The following is a 16,027-nucleotide window of genomic DNA, read 5'->3' on the forward strand; positions in this document are numbered from 1 at the left end:
AAATGTTATGGCAATCCAACTTATAGTTGTTGACATAATTAAAACCTTAAAACCCAGCGCTAGCGTGGCTTAAACGATGGTAAACTCTTTGTGTAGAGAATGCATATTCACATAGAAAGTGGCGCATGCTATTTGTCCAGAAAACAACGTGTTGCATAACCTATATCTCCAGAAAAAAATTGTTGTATATTAACCATCTACTATAAGGACATTACATACCAAGGATAAATGAGAAACATATTCTTTACATCCAGAAAAAGAGGTCATGTTGAACTCTACATGTGATTTGTCCTGTACTGCTGCTATAGCCCACTGGGACAATGCACTTACATAACCAATCTTTCTCAGTAATCCTAGCCTGTGTAGCCCCTCCCACCCCCTCCCCACACTCCTCTCTGTCTCTCCTCTCCCTCTCTCTCTCTCTCTTCCAATCTCTCGCCCTCCTGGTACTCCCGGTGTTGGTAGGGGGACTCCCTTATATCCAGATTACTATGGAGGAAGCAACATGACCTCTTAATCTTAATCTCACCCAGTTACATGTATGCTCAGTATCAAGACTGAATCACATGACTGCAATTTCAACTGCTGAGTCCCTGGTTTTGTGTTAGGAAGCGTGATAGTTTCAGACTGTCACCTTATTCTAATTTGCTGTAAAAAAATAAATAAAAATAAAATACTGACAGCTGCTCAATTTATCATACCATGTGTTATTAAAGGACATCATGATTAAAATGTCCCATTTTTAGAACCTTTTCTATGCACACTAGTGAAATGCCAGAACAGATTATCATACTGATACTCATCTCAAGGTAACCACACTTGTTTTTGAAAACTTTTTGCCTCACATTCAATTATCAACTTTTCAAATAATTGTATAGCTTTTTGGTTTAAACACGTGCAGTTTCTGGATGAATTGCAGAAGTGAAAGCAAAATGATGTGAAAGTAAGATGAAATGTAAACAGCACTGCTGACTGCCAACCTTGATTCTCTGGGGGATATTGCAGGTGTTTGTGTGGGCGTGCGTGCGTGTGATGGGGAGGGTGAGTTTATTTATGATTAATTGAATATCATATTGGGTGAAATTTATTAAAACAATATCAAAGTTGGAAACTGAGTGTAAGGCAGGTATGTATATGCATATATGCATTTTGAAATGATGAATTTTATATTCGCAGCCTACTATATGCGATTCGTGCAGAGCGCGCTCCCGCGACAAACTTCAACAACTGTGCGCGCTCTGGAGCGGCTGGTACTTAACGCCTGGCGTCTGGTCGCTGTTACAGCAGCAGTGCGAGTGTGTACACCGAATGAACGACGATAAAAAGGGATCCTGGGTCTATCACCTCGCCATACAGTCACCCATTTATCTGCAGTGAACTGAAGGATATTTCGTCCGAGGTAAGCGGGTCTGCCGTGGCAAGTGAAACATCGGATTTTCGAGTGCAGTGTGTGTAACGTTACTGGGGCAAACAACAGCCCTGCTGTTAGCAGACGTTAGCTTCCTTCATTAGCGCGGTGCTAATGTTGGCTGTTCGCTAGCTAGCTAGCTGTGCTCGGCAGAAAGCTAGCTAGCCGTGTCGCTAGCTTGTTTGTTTTCGTGACGTTTTAAAATGCACACTTGTCTGAGATGTGCAGTCGATTTGCAGGCCTGTTGAGCAAACGTGGTTGTCAACGTCCACTGAACTGTGCACGAAAAACGTTATGGTGTTTGGTTTCTTAGCTAGCTTGTTCACACACTTGCTAAGCTAACAAGTCCCCGATTCAGCAAGCTAGCTAGTATGCTATGGGGGTACAGCTTTACGGTAAGACAAGGCCTTGTATGTCTGAAACAGTTGATGCCAGCTAGGCTACGCCGTTGTCCGCCTTGTCAGACCATTGTGCTTTCAAAGCAGGTTAGTCCAGGTCAACAGAAGCCCATCATGGCTTTGTTTTGTGTAGCAACGTTACTAGCATAACCTGGTTTAGTGACGGCTGTGGAGGAAGTGATGACTAATGTTTACTCAAAGCAACTACTGCGGCTGTTGTCAGAGACCCATCGTGACTGTGTGTATGACCTGTCTGAAGGGGAGGACGAGTGAATGTCAGCTTTTAAATTGTTCATGAGATTACTCTGATCTGCTTTATTGCACGTTAACCTATGTGTGCATTGCTAGTGCAGCAGTTGAACAGGTCACATTATTGTTAACGTTGACACTTGTAGACGTGTTATGAGCTAAGCTGTCAAAAACAAAGCCAATGGTATCCCAGTGTGACCTTATGTTTAAGTTACTATAGTCAAGTAAGAGAGGCTCGTTAATGATCACTTGTGTTTGTTGTTGTTCTGGCTATTAAGGTCTCTGCTCAGGTTGAGGGGAGGGGGGATGGATCTATGCTGGGAATTACGTGAGGTCGACACATTTAATGAACCCATTCAAGAAAGACAAGGTCAGTAAGTTATCCAGTGCTAGTAAGTTATCCAGGGCTAAAATGTACATCAGTTTAGTAACTTTTAGTGTGTGGAAGTGACCTTATTGTCGTCACCAATGCAAAACCAAAAAATAAATAAAATGCTGCAACATGAAAGGCCAAAAACTGAGGCTTAATGTTAGCTTTGCCAGTTTGAAAACTCTTGCTATGGCCCTGCACCCTGCGGTGACGAGCGACGATTTATTGACAGTTGGGAATATAGAATGGAAAAAGTAATTTTTTTTTTATTCTGTCAACGATTTTCAGTCTTTACACAAAGGGAAGGCACGCAGGTAAGAAACACACACTTGAGCAGAACGATATTCACATGCAAAATGACACACTTTTAATGTGTGATTGTGTTAGTAATCATAGGACATGCTGGTGAGCCTGTCTGGTTATTGTTTTGAGTCACCAGAAATGAGTATGTATGGGGGTGGGGGATATCTATCTATCCATCTATCTATCTATAGTTTAGTATGTGGTCTTCGCTGACCACGGTAGAGTACTCCACAAGTACAGCCACATTAATAGTCTGACTGCATCTCGTCAATGGAAAATACACGCACACTTCAAACCTAGCAAATAGCATATTATACAAACTCATCGACGCTGTGCCTAAGACACAGCAGTTTGTCAGAAGAGTTAAGATTTCTACAGAGGTGGTAAACTCTTACCAATTTCCTGGGCAACCCCCTGAGTCAATCCGAGTTGTTTTAAAATTCATTAAATATTTGTAAAACCGTAGCGAAAGAACCTCAATGTCATCCCTGTATTGGTGGTTCTATTACAGCTATTAATGGCACACAAATTGGGCTTCTATCGACATTAACTTGATAAATACCTACAGCATATTGGGCATTTTGTTGAAATGAGACAGAACTATAAAGTGGTCTTTTTTGAGTGGACTTGAAGTCCTTTTGCTCTGCCGGTTAGGATTTGAAAATGAAGTATTATTACATTGCGATATGGATTCAGTTTTCATTCATTTAAGCTGAAGACAGACTTGAGAGCGGCATTGCTTCCATAGGGAGAGAGGTTGTCCCATGTGGTGTTAAAGATTGGAATTGCCCACAGCTTGTAATAATTTGTACATGTGAACCTGTTTGGATAACTTAATTGAAAACCAGTGATGCTTGGGGTCCAGAGGAATGTACTTTTAAAACACTGGTGTGTCCTGTCTATCCTAGTACCTTAGGAAGCTTGTTAAAACAACACAACAAATTTAGTGATTTTTGCCACATTGAAACAGCACTAAAGAGTATTCAGCATCCAGACTTTACACATTTACAACCAAGTACAAGATGTGATTGTGGGAATAAATCCAGGTAAAAGCCTTCTCTCCAGACCCAAATTGAAACCTGCCTAAAGCTTGAGTACAAAATCCTTTTTGAAACCTTTTCTGTTTAAAGGCTTTGGAGATTAATTCCGTTATTTGGACCGGTTAGACCTTGGCTCAGGTTTAAATTGTCCAGCCCTAATGGGTGCAACTAAACTTAACGGGCAGTGCAGTCAGTCTGCACATGCCCTTGCAGTCTTGAGATGAGGTCTGATGAGCTAAAATAAGCAGAAGTACACATGCATACAATCCTGAGGAAAACAATTGGCTTCTTGTTTTTTGCTGAGTATGCTCTGTACAGCGTTGGGTGTCTGTATTACACAAATGCAGCAGCCGAGATGAACTAGTCTTGACCCAAGGGTTTTTCATAGCTTTTACAGAGGCTTAGTCATTTGGTAATGTAGCCACAATGGCGGTTTTCATATGTGGATGGATGTTGACAGATGCCAAGATGACTGTGATTTATGTCATGGATAGGAAAGACTCATCCTCATACTCGGGGTGTGGGGGGTGGAATAAATGTTGGCTTTTCATTATGATCAGTGCATCTTTTATTAAATTATTATAATAATAATAATAATAATAATATACTTATTTCCTTAATTAATATTTTGATCTATAAAATACCAGAAAATGGTAAGAAATGCTTGTATAATTTTCTTAAGCCCAAGATGACACCTTTTTTAAATTGCTTGGTATGACTCAGCAACACTTCCAAAGCCAAAAATACTCTGATTTACTGTCGTATATGGAAAATGAAAGCTGCAAATGCTCACATTTGAGACGTTAAGAGGAGCGTAACAATTATCAACAGTTAGGGCTGGGCAATATAACGATATATCTATCGTGCAATGAGACTAGATATCGTCTTTAGATATCGTGATACGACATCAGTGTTGTCCTGCTTTTAAAGGCTGCATTACAGTAAAGTGATGTAATTTTCTGAACTCAGACTGTTCTAGCTGTTCTATTATTTGCCTTTTACCCACTTAGACATGATGTCCACATTACTGATGATTGTTTATCTAAAATCTAAGTGTGAAGCTATTTTGTGAAAGCACCAGTTGTCAACCCTAGAATATCGCCACAATATCGCCATCGAGGTATTTGGTCAAGAATATCGTGATATCTAATTTTTCACCCTATCGCCCAGCCCTAGTTTAACAGATCAACGCTCACAATGTCGTCAAAACGTCCATCTTTTGTTATTGTTTTGATCGAGAGAGGCCTACTGGCAGAAAATGGCATAGTGCACGTTTTTGAGGCAGTATTTAGTATTGATGATTCAACCAGGAGAGTTGGATCCTGATCCAGGCTGTAGAAGAGCTCCGACTCTGAGTCATGTAACATCCGTGTTTCCGTTAAGGCTGTACATGCTTGGCGGGCCGACGAACTGAACTGCACCAACGCACAGCTGTGAGTCCATTAACGAGGCAAGTGTCTGTGGTTGGTTCACATGTCTGCAATAACCGGACAGCCAACAGTGTGTTATCTAAACTGATCGAAGGAAGTTGAACAGGCGAGTTAGTTGAACGGGTAAAGTTAAGATAGAGTTGTCGGTAACCTACCAGTTACAAACAGTCTTGGTCTTGAACTGCACACTAACCTGCTGACTGATTCGGTGTATTTTAGCTGAGCTAGACCAGACAACATTGGGTTAAAACAGATCAGGGATGCTGTTTTGGTGTTGAGAGAAAAGACTAATTTGCTGCACCAAGTCAAATGTATTAAGCGTAAGACATATTTTAGTTACTTTGTTTACTTAGTTATTTTTGTAAACAAAAAAATGGTGTGCAGCTCTATTATCTGAGCAACTAAAAGTATTGGATCGGGACTCTGTATCGGCAGTTATTCAATAAAAAATTGGATTGGAGTCAAAAAAGCAGATCGGGACATCCCTACAGCAGACCTTTTTTTTTTCTTAAAAAAAAAAAATAACTGTCCTGGCACAACATCAGCAGCACGTGTCTAGTGAATAAAGCTCAGCTCTTCAGAGAGAGAGAGAGAGAGAGAGAGAGAGAGAGAGAGAGATTCATTCTGTAACAGTGAGGTAATTCTAGATCTGTTACTAATGCCAAAGGGAGTCCCTGTGTGTTTGTTTGTCGTGTGTCAGTCCCATATCTGCTTGTTAAAACACAAGGGGTGTGTGGCTTTTTTTGGTGTTTAGAGTTGAGTTTTGCCTCTGCCCTGATGTCCCAGCTCTGTGTGGCTTCTCCATGTCAACGAGCTGCTAACTGTACGTACACATCGCCGCCGACTTGAGCTGCAAAGAAGCTCTGGCCGCCCTGTCAAAAAGTACGGGGAAGCTTATTGACGCTTTGGCCGCTCTGACGTAGCAGCATTCTTCGATCATGTTCAACACATGATGGAAGAAAAAGCACAAGCAGCCACTGCACGGCCAATACATTGACACTAGAAACCTTTTTATAAATTGCATATATAAATTATATAATAAAATTATATATATATAAATAAATAATTGCGGCGGTGTCTGTTAGCAGTTAGCTCGCTCGTTAGCCTCTGAACCGCAGCAGAATGCAGGCAAAGCGAGCAGCCGCCAGCTGTTGATCCGTGCAGGACTTCACTGTGAACGGACAGTTTAGAGACCATGTGACCGGCAGGTAACGTTAACTGGTCCCTATACGCAAACAATGTCATATCATAAATGATAGGGGAACCCAGCAACGGCGATTATGAGCTTTTCCTCCATTTTCATGGAACTAATGTCTTGGTAGGAACAAAAGTTTACATCGTATGTTTCTCTGGGATCAGCCAGTGCGACGGACGTCTATATTCCGATTGGTTGCTGCCAAAGTTCAACTTTCTGATTGATGCTCTGGACGCTCAAACGCGACGCTGACAGATTTGCCGCTTCTTGCAGCTGAGAGAAGCCAGCTTCCATTGACAATTTAATGACTTCCGGTATCTTTAGAAGCTCAAGTCGGCGGCGGTGTGTACGTACAGTAAGCTGAAGATGTGACTGCAGACGCAAAAGAAGCCTACAACATTACCACCTTATAGGGGTGGAAATCACCAGAGGCCCCACGATACGATGATATTGCAATTTCAAACTGGGGCTGCACAATATTAGGAAAATATCCATTTGCAATTATTTTGACTGATATTGTGTTATAATTCACGATATTGGGGCATGATCATGATATTTTGATCATTGATCATTGATATTTTTTTTTCATTCTTTAGACTGTAGGATACGAATTGTAGGCCGGGATGTCTCTGCAGAACCACAATACTTTAATTTAGAATGTGTTTTTTTTTTTTTTTTTTTGACACATTCTGCCTTAACAAATATTGCGCCCCCCCAGCGATTTGGACATTGCACTAGTTCATGTTGCGATTTCAATAAAATTGAGATTAATTGTGCAGCCCTGTTTTTAAACATATTGCAATATCCTACGATATATTACAATGTGTTACCTTTTTTCCAACCTCAAATTATGTCCCTGAAGGGAAACGTCAACATCTGTTACATTTATTATATTCCGGCACTCTTAGCTGACAAAATGTCCTTTTAGTTTGAATACATATTGCGTTTTTTCCGTTACATGGTACCTGCTCTGCTCGCCTAGACTCTACTCTCCTTTTTTAGTTTTCCATTATGAAAAGTCCCTGGTACCTGCTGGCATGTACTTTTTTTATTTATTTATTTATTTTTAGTATCACCTCCGTCGAGGTTCCAAGCGAATACCAAAAGTTGACGTGAAAAGTTTCCTGCGCCGTCGCTATGACGACCAGCCATGCTCGCCTCACGCATGAGGCGGTACAAAATCTGCCGGCCAGACTGCCTGGATGCCGGCACTTTCAAACCAACCAAGATCCAATCGCCGGTGTCCGTCAGAGTGTCTCGTAGCTTGCCAGCGAGTAAAAAGTCACTCTTTCTTGGTCATCGGTTATTTATAGATGCAGATTTCTCTAATTCTCCACACTTCTTCCGTGATTCCACCAGGAAAACGCGCTTGCAGGCTGTTTATTCCCTGGAGCAGACATCGGTTAACGCAAGAAGAAAGTCAAAGATTGACTATTAAGCGCTATTAATTTTTTGTTGTGCAGTGGTTAACTTGAGACTGTTTTGTTTATTCTTTGGTTGGGGGTTTGCTGGGATCCTAAAGAGAACGGTTTTGGTGTTGAGAGAGAAAAGACTAATTTGCTGCACTAAGTTAAATGTATTAAGCGTAAGACCTTTTTAGTTTTGTTTACATAGTTATTTTTGTAAACAAAAACGCAGTGCAGCTCTATTATCTGAGCAACTACAAGTATCTGATCAGGACTCGCAGATATTCAATATTAAAAAGTCTAATTTGGGGGGCAAAAAAAGCTGGTATTGCTAACAATGGTTAACCTGGCTAGAGCTAATGAAAACATTGAAAATTTGGCTTGTAAATGGAACGCATTCAACTCGGCTGCGACGTCATTCCCAGCTTCGGCTTCCGATAGGGCTGGGTACCCAACGTCGATACTTTCATGGTATCGAAAAAAAAGCGGTCGCGGTGCTGTTGACGTTACACTTCCTCTTACAAGCAGCCACAACGGTGGTTTCTCTGCCCTGATGACTGACTGACTAGTGGCAAGGCACTTTTATTAATGTTATTCTGAGTGAGCAGTTTTTCTGTTTTGATTCACAATTAAGGTGGAAAATAAAAGCTTTGTGTTTAATGTATTTTTGTTGATGTTGAAATGGATTTTAAAACATATGGTATCGAAAAAAGTATCGTTAGGAATCGGTATCGAAACTGAGGTATCGAAATTGGCACCGGATCGAAAGATTCTGAACGATTCCCAGCCCTAGCTTCCGAGGTAAATGGAACACACTATTGGTACAAGCCGGACTGTCGATGGAAGTAACGGCAGCAGTCATTTCATGTGGAAATGTGGGCTTTTGCTCAACTCTATCCTAGGGCTGGGCGATATATCGATATTGTATCGATATCGTGATATGAGACTAGATATTGTCTTAGATTTTGGATATTGTAATATGGTGATATGACACAAGTGTTGTCTTATCCTGGTTTTAAAGGCTGCATTACAGTAAAGTGATGTACTTTTCTGAACTTGCCTCACTGTTCTAGCTCTTCTATTATTTGCCTTTTCCCCACTTTGACATTATGTCCACACTGATGCAGGGCTCCAGACTGCGACCAAATGGTCGCATTTTGCGACCAAAATTTCAGAGTGTGCGACTGAATTTTACATCCAGTCGCACATGTGCGACCAGTAAATTTGCCCCCTTTTTTTACACATTAAATGTCGAAACGTAGGTACCTGAGCGCGTAAGCGCAAGCTTATCTGTCCTCTCTGATAATTAACAGAGCGGTGCTCCGACACAAACACACACACTCGCAGAGTTTTGTTGAAGTCACAGTGAGTGATGCCGATAAAGTGGTTTCAGTTATGCTTAGTTTTTAAAAACTTCACACAGACAGCGTTTGCTGCTATATAATATTAAAAACAGTCACGGTGCTGTTGACGTTACACTTCCTCTGAGACAAGCAGCAGGCTCAACAGTGTGCAACTGTTCCCTGGTGACTGACTGACAGGCTGAGGTTGTAAGGCAACTTTATTTCTACAGCACCTTTCAGCAACAAAGCAATTCAAAGTGCTTTACATGAAACATTAAAGAGCAATTAAAAACGGTCATGATGAAAATACAACAGGCTAAACAAGTTACAGTGAGTAAGAAATTAATAATTATTCAATTTAATAGGTTTTAGGGATGGGTTTGGGAGGAGAGAGGGAGGGGTTTTATTTTTTAATTTCTTTAGAGTGTAACATATTCTAATAAAATATATAATGTTCTAACTACATAGGATAAATAGGTTTGGAATTATTTTTACAACTGGAATAATTGTTTTGTACTTACAAAGGGAAAGTACCGAAAAAATATACCGTTATAATTTCAGGTATCTGTACCAATATTGGTTCAGATGCGAAAGGTACCCAACCCTAAGGGTAGTAGCCTAAACAATGCATGTTTAATTTTAAGGTGAATTCATTGTAGTTGTAGACCAGAGTTGGTATATTTTTTAAATATTTAGTTTACTGTCATGACCGCAATAGTGCCTTCTATGTTGAATCTTCAAAAGTGACACTGAATTTGAAACCGCACATTGTAATTTCTGCATCTATTATCAAAGTATTTATTAGTAATACAGTGGAAATTAGTAGAAATGTGAATCTTTGGTTAGCATGTTGATTTACGGTGTGTGCCCCTAAATTTTCTGGTTGCGCCCCTAAAATTTTCAGTAGGGGGCCACTGTGCTCCTAGTGAAAAAAGTTAGTCTGGAGCCCTGTGATGATTATTTATTTAAAATCTAAGTTTGAACATATTTTGTTAAAGCACCAATTGTCAACCCTAGAATATCGCCGCAATATCGCTATTGTGGTATTTGGTCAAGAATATCGTGATATCTGATATTCTCCATATCGCCCAGCCCTACTCTATTCTAGCATGTTTTGCAACCTCCCCACCAAGGCGAGCTTTTAACATCTCACTTGTCTTGTTTCTCTTACTCCCTTATTTTCAACTCGGTAATGCTTTATTAGCATGAGAACCTTCAGACACTTGCACCGCCAAAGTGTGTTGAAGATGTAAATAATTTGTCTCTCACTCTGAAGTGTTTGTGTCCCTGGTGATGAACTGCTGCTTGGTCCAGATGGCTCATTGTTGTATCTGCTGCCCTGCCCCTTTAAGTGTGTGTGTGTGTGTGTGTGTGTGTGTGTGTGTGTGTGTGTGTGTGTGTGTGTGTGTGTGTGTGTGTGTGTGTGTGTGTGTGTGTGTGTTTGTTTTTTGTGTGTGTGTGTGTGTGTGTGTGTGTGTGTGTGTGTGTGTCCCAGCGGGTTCTCTTTGTGCCGATATTTTCTGTGCTGCTGGATTTCTGACTGCATTAAGTTTTTTTTATTTTTTTTTATATATTGTCTAATGATAATGGGAACAGATGTAGTGTAACGATAGTGAAGAGAATAGAGCCGAGGGAGAGCAGCAGTGTGCCTCCGGTCTTCTCTTTAAATTGAACGAGTCTAAATTGCAGAGCGAAAGTGGAAGGAAAAAAAGCTACCTGTAAATCACAACATTACAGTGCCACTGCGCGTGCTCTCTCTCGGCCGAGGCACACACACACACGTCTGCAGCGTGCAGTTCAGTGTGGCGCTGCCCCTTTTTTAAAGGGGTGATAGAATGCAAAACCGATTTTACCTTGTCATAGTTGAATAATGACAGTTCGGTGGGTAAATAGGACATAGATAGAAGCTCAAAGTCCCACTGACACCCCTTTACTATGAAAATCTCATATTTTGAAACTGCCGCTGAAAACGGGCGAATCCCGACAAAGCTGAGTTGCTTACGCAAGCGTCTCAAAATCCGGAACCTTAAGAGAACAGTCATGCCCCAATATTTACATAGGCTACACAACTGACCTGAGATCAGGTAGTCTTCTGAGTCTAGATAGGTCACGCAGATCTCTGCTATTCCATTACAAAATTCACTTCTGAAACTTTTTTATGCGAGAAATAAACCATATAAAGCTCAAATATGGGCCGCTTTACGAAAAAGGATGGCTAATTGCAAATTTTCTCCGACTGTGTGTCGGAGTTTAGTGCCGGTGTTGGTGCTGCCTGGGTTGCTACATCGCCGCCCTGACCGCAGTGTCAGCGAGCTTGTTACGCCCGCAATCTTTTACCGCAGCCCGCAGGTTCCAGTTAATCTTATAATGGGTATGTGTGTTGAGTTATTTAAAGAAACAATCGGGGGAATAAAGCCTCTTGTCCGCGAGTCTCATTGATAGAGCCGCGGTGAGATGGAGTCCATCAATGAGAGCTAGCTAGCCTCCTCCTAACTCTGACATTCACAAAAATACATTCAATTGAAATCCGAAATCGGACAAGTGTTAGCTAAGCTTTGTAAGACCTTGAGGAACCTATAATATTCATGCCGTGACGAAATTCAATCTGTAAATATACTTTAGTTATGCGAAAGTGAGCAAGCTGCGATATTTCTCAATTGTAATTAATGGGACATATAGCAAGCAGCTGCTCCACCTACAAAAACGCCTTGCGTTCATAAAAATGCCTTAAAATCAAATCGGACACAACGGTTAGCTTTATAAGACATTGGGGAATGATGTTGTATAAGTGGCGTGACGAAATTCAAACTGTAAATATAATTTAGTTATGGCAAAAGTGTAGCTAGCTAACTGCGGTATTTCCCCATTGTAATGAATGGGACATATAGCAAGCAGCTGCTTTCCTACAAAGACGCCTCGCGTTCATAAAAATGCCTTAAAATCAAATCGGACACAACGGTTAGCTTTATAAGACATTGGGGAATGATGTTGTATAAGTGGCGTGACGAAATTCAAACTGTAAATATAATTTAGTTATGGCGACAGTGTAGCTAGCTAGCTGCGGTATTTCCCCATTGTAATGAATGGGACATATAGCAATAAGCAGCTGCTCGTCCTACAAAGACGCCTCGCGTCCGTAAAAATGCCTTAAAATCAAATCGGACACAACGGTTAGCTTTATAAGACATTGGGGAATGATGTTTTATAAGTGGCGTGACGAAATTCAAACCGTAAATATATTAGTTATGCCGGCAGCTGGCCGCGGAGCCCGTAGTGCAGTATCCACAAAGGGTGACTTTGCCCTGGGTATGGAGCCCAGCAGGTTGCCGCTTTCTCGTCAAACTGTGTGGAGCTCCTAAAGTCCGACCGTCTTACCAAATTTGCAATTAGCCATCAATTTTTGTAAAACGGCCCATATTTCAGCTTTATATAGTTGATTTCTCGCTTAAAAAGTCTCAGAAGTGAATTTGGTAATGAAACATTGCAGTGTCTGGAATATGAGATTCTGTCCTTCTCTAATGTATGTGTATTGGGGATTCGCTCCAACCAATCAGGCGTCTCTAATGTCGCGTTATGGCAAGTCGGCTCAACCAATCAGCGCAGCTCATCTAAATATTCATGACCATACCATATTTGGAAGAAAAGCTCTTGTTACAAATAGGGCCAAAACACAGGGATGCATAAGGGCCAATAAAATATCAACCAGGCCATTTTCAGCCCAACCAATGTTACATACCCCATTAGGAGACCATAAGGAACAGTGTGAAATACCCTATATAATCATTCTATCACCCCTTTAAAATGAGTCGGCAAGCGGACAGCAAAACCTAACTTTACTTTTAATGATATTAAACAAAGAGAAATGTTCTCCCTTTGTCCTATAATGGTCGTGAATCGATTCTAGAGTAGCCTACTTCCTTGTTTACTGCTGCAATGAATTAAAATGCAGAGGAGGAGAAAAGAGCATTTGTCTTCGCAAAATCATCTGTTGAGTGTTTGTTGGTCATTTATTTGTGCTTTAGAACACAATCACTGTGAAACCATAGTGAAATAAGCTTTATTTCTCTGTCTACTGTAAAATGACAAATTGAAAGTACAAAACGTTTGGTCTCAACTACTGCCAGAAAATGCTCGGTTATGTTGTAACCTTGGTTCTCGGAGTAAAGAGACTAGCTCTCCACCATATATGGAATAAGTAATGGCAACTGTTAGTTATACTGGAGAGAAGTTTTAGATTTTGTGACTTTCGATTTGAATAAAGGACACATTTTTCAGTTGTATTTCTTCATTGACGCTTTCTTTAAAGGTACAATAACATGGTGCTCTTTCGATGCTTTTATATAGACCTTAGTGGTCCCCTAATACTGTATCTGAAGTCTTGACCAACTGCCACTTTGCTTGTTTGAAAGCCATGATGTGTGTCTCTCTCTCTCATGGGTGGGCTAAATTCTCTGGGCGGGCAAAGCAGAGAAAGGGGAGGTAACCTTTCCCCTTATGACCTCATAAGGAGAAGATTCCAGATCGGCCCATCTGAGCTTTCATTTTCTCAAAGGGCAGAGCAGGACACCCAGGGCTCGGTTTACACCTATCACCATTTCTAGCCACTGGGGCACCATAGGCAGGCTGGGGGAACGCAGATTAGTGTTAAAAAACCTCAAAGTGAAATTTTCATGCCATTGGACCGTTTTTAAAATGGTGTTAAAATCCCGTCCCGACCTCATAAACCCAACCTCGTGTCTCGTCTCGTGAGCTGGGTGTCTCGTCACACGGCTAATTTTTATCGGTTGATGCTAGCAGTTGCAGTGTTTCCGCTATATACACATAACGGCGGCAGGCCGCTTCAGAATATTTTGGAATGTCATGAAGTCGCAATTACACCTCTGCAGAGCGGTCTACTCTACTGAACTCAAGTGAACAGTCATCAGCTCTCTCTCTGCTAGGAGGATGAGCAACTGAAACAGTGACTACGTTTACATGCAGCCAATAACCTGTTCAAAACCGGAATATTAGCAATAACCCGGCCATGTAAACACCGGCAAAAACCCGAATATGCTCATATTCCGGTTTTTAAAAACCCAAATATGCTACCTGAGTTACCCCTTTTCTAACCCGAAATTTTGGTCATGTAAACGCGTATCAGCATATCCCCATCAAAAGGAACATTGATTTGTGTTCTGTGCATGTTCTATTCGCAAGGAATCTTGGTCTTTTGAGTAGAGGAACTTCTTGTATGTGCCAGAAAACATAGGTGTGTGTGTGTGTGTGTGTGTGTGTGTGTGTGTGTGTGTGTGTGTGTGTGTGTGTGTGTGTGTGTGTGTGTGTGTGTGTGTGTGTGTGTGTGTGTGTTGTGTGTGTGTGTGTGTGTGTGTGTCTCAATGCAGAAAACCTGCGCGCAGTATACCGGAAGTAAACAAGAAGTAGAGGTAAACATGGCGAGGCACAGCACCACACTTTTGGAGCGAGGAGGAAACAAATTTCTTTATTAGTGTGGTGAAAACCATGAATATGTCTTTGTTGATGGCAGAAAGTACCGAGATAGTGAGATTTATAAGAAGGTGACCGAAAAGTTGGTTAAGTGGTTGTCCAGTAGTCGCTACACGCTAACCGTACGTCGCCCGTTACGTCGGATATTGCCAATTGATTACAAATTCCATGTATACAGGAGTAACTCTCTCTGCTCACGCATGTAAACGGTTTATTCCGAATGTTTCAGAAACCCGAATAGTGACCTTAACCCGACCATAATCTGAAAATTGACAGCTTGTAAACATAGTCACTGACAGGACGCGGGGAAATTGGGAGAGCCGTGCTCATCAGCGGTAAAGTTCACCGTCCAGGCTGGAAAGCAGGCGTTATCAGAGGGTAACGTCCGTATGAGTAGCTGTATCCGTGAGTTCAGGCTGGGTTGACGCAAAGAGTGTCCAGTCTTCGGTCCCGGTTACACATGCCTAGCCTGTAGCTTTTCTAATGTGGACCAAGCACCGATGTCACTGTAAATGTATGTTAGTGCTACCAGATATATTATTAAACGTAGAATGATTTTGGCCCCCTACTCATCTCACACTTGCTATGTTTGTGGGGACAAATTAAGTAAACCAAAGCCTAGGAGGCTGTTGTTTTTATAAAAATAAAAAAAAATAAAAATCTGGATCATCCTTTTTATCAAATGTTGCAGGCCATGTAATCATTAATGAAAATCATGTTGCAGCCCCATAATGATGTATTAGCAGAGATTGACGTTAAAGCCCAACTTAATGCTGCATAGTTCTAGGAGGGTAGTGAAGGACTTTAATTCACTGCTTTGCCGTTTTTAAGGGAGGTAGTGCAACTGTGTGCTGGTTTCGAAATGGGCACCTATAATGACGGCGTTGTGGACCATGAATTGTTTGACTGTTTATGATTGAATCACCCAAGGTGTATTTTAGTGCTACGTTTGAAAGGGGCCAGAGTCTTTCTGTACGCACCAAGCTAGCTATCACTTTATCTCCTGCTGACAGACAGATTCTGGCTCACAGTGATGTTTTGGTTTCACTTGGGCTTCTTTTCCTGGCTAGATCAGTTTTGTGTTTGTGTTTATGGAGGGGGAGGGAGTCAGAGTGTGTGCAAGAGAGGGAGTCTGTAAAAGAAAGGAGCCGAGGAGGGGGGTGAACATTTTTTCACAGCTAGAATGATTCAAGTAACAAGTTAATCCCTTTGCCACTCCGACGGCCCGCTGGCTGGCCCGGTCAAACTTTTCAGGGGCTGTAGCCGGTCCTGTGACATTGTAATATTCTGCGATATATTGCAATGTATTACCTTTTTCCCCAATTTCAAGTTATGTCCCCAAAGGAAAATTGTTTGTTTCTGTTTTATCTAAAAAGATACATTTCTGTTTGCTCATCTCAC

General features: G+C 41.3%; 1 protein-coding gene across 5 annotated transcripts in view; it reads left to right on the top strand.

Moving 5' to 3' along the window:
* Nucleotides 1–1,244: 1,244 nt before the first annotated feature.
* siah1 (siah E3 ubiquitin protein ligase 1) overlaps nucleotides 1,245–16,027 on the top strand; it is a 40,823-nt gene continuing 26,040 nt past the window's right edge. For 2 of the 5 annotated variants that reach the window (XM_039809665.1, XM_039809663.1), the window contains exon 1: nucleotides 1,245–1,399. Coding sequence is in view for 2 of the 5 variants with exons in the window: in XM_039809667.1 (XP_039665601.1) it covers nucleotides 2,362–2,425; nucleotides 2,714–2,739 (90 nt within the window). In the remaining 3 variants the exon portion in view is untranslated. Of the gene's footprint in view, nucleotides 1,400–2,333; nucleotides 2,426–2,713; nucleotides 2,740–16,027 lie in introns of all 5 variants that reach the window. The other 3 variants (XM_039809667.1, XM_039809662.1, XM_039809664.1) reach the window with 3 other exon arrangements.

The sequence above is a fragment of the Perca fluviatilis genome, chromosome 8, assembly GCF_010015445.1.
Source record: "Perca fluviatilis chromosome 8, GENO_Pfluv_1.0, whole genome shotgun sequence".
In the NCBI taxonomy this organism is placed as follows: domain Eukaryota; kingdom Metazoa; phylum Chordata; class Actinopteri; order Perciformes; family Percidae; genus Perca; species Perca fluviatilis.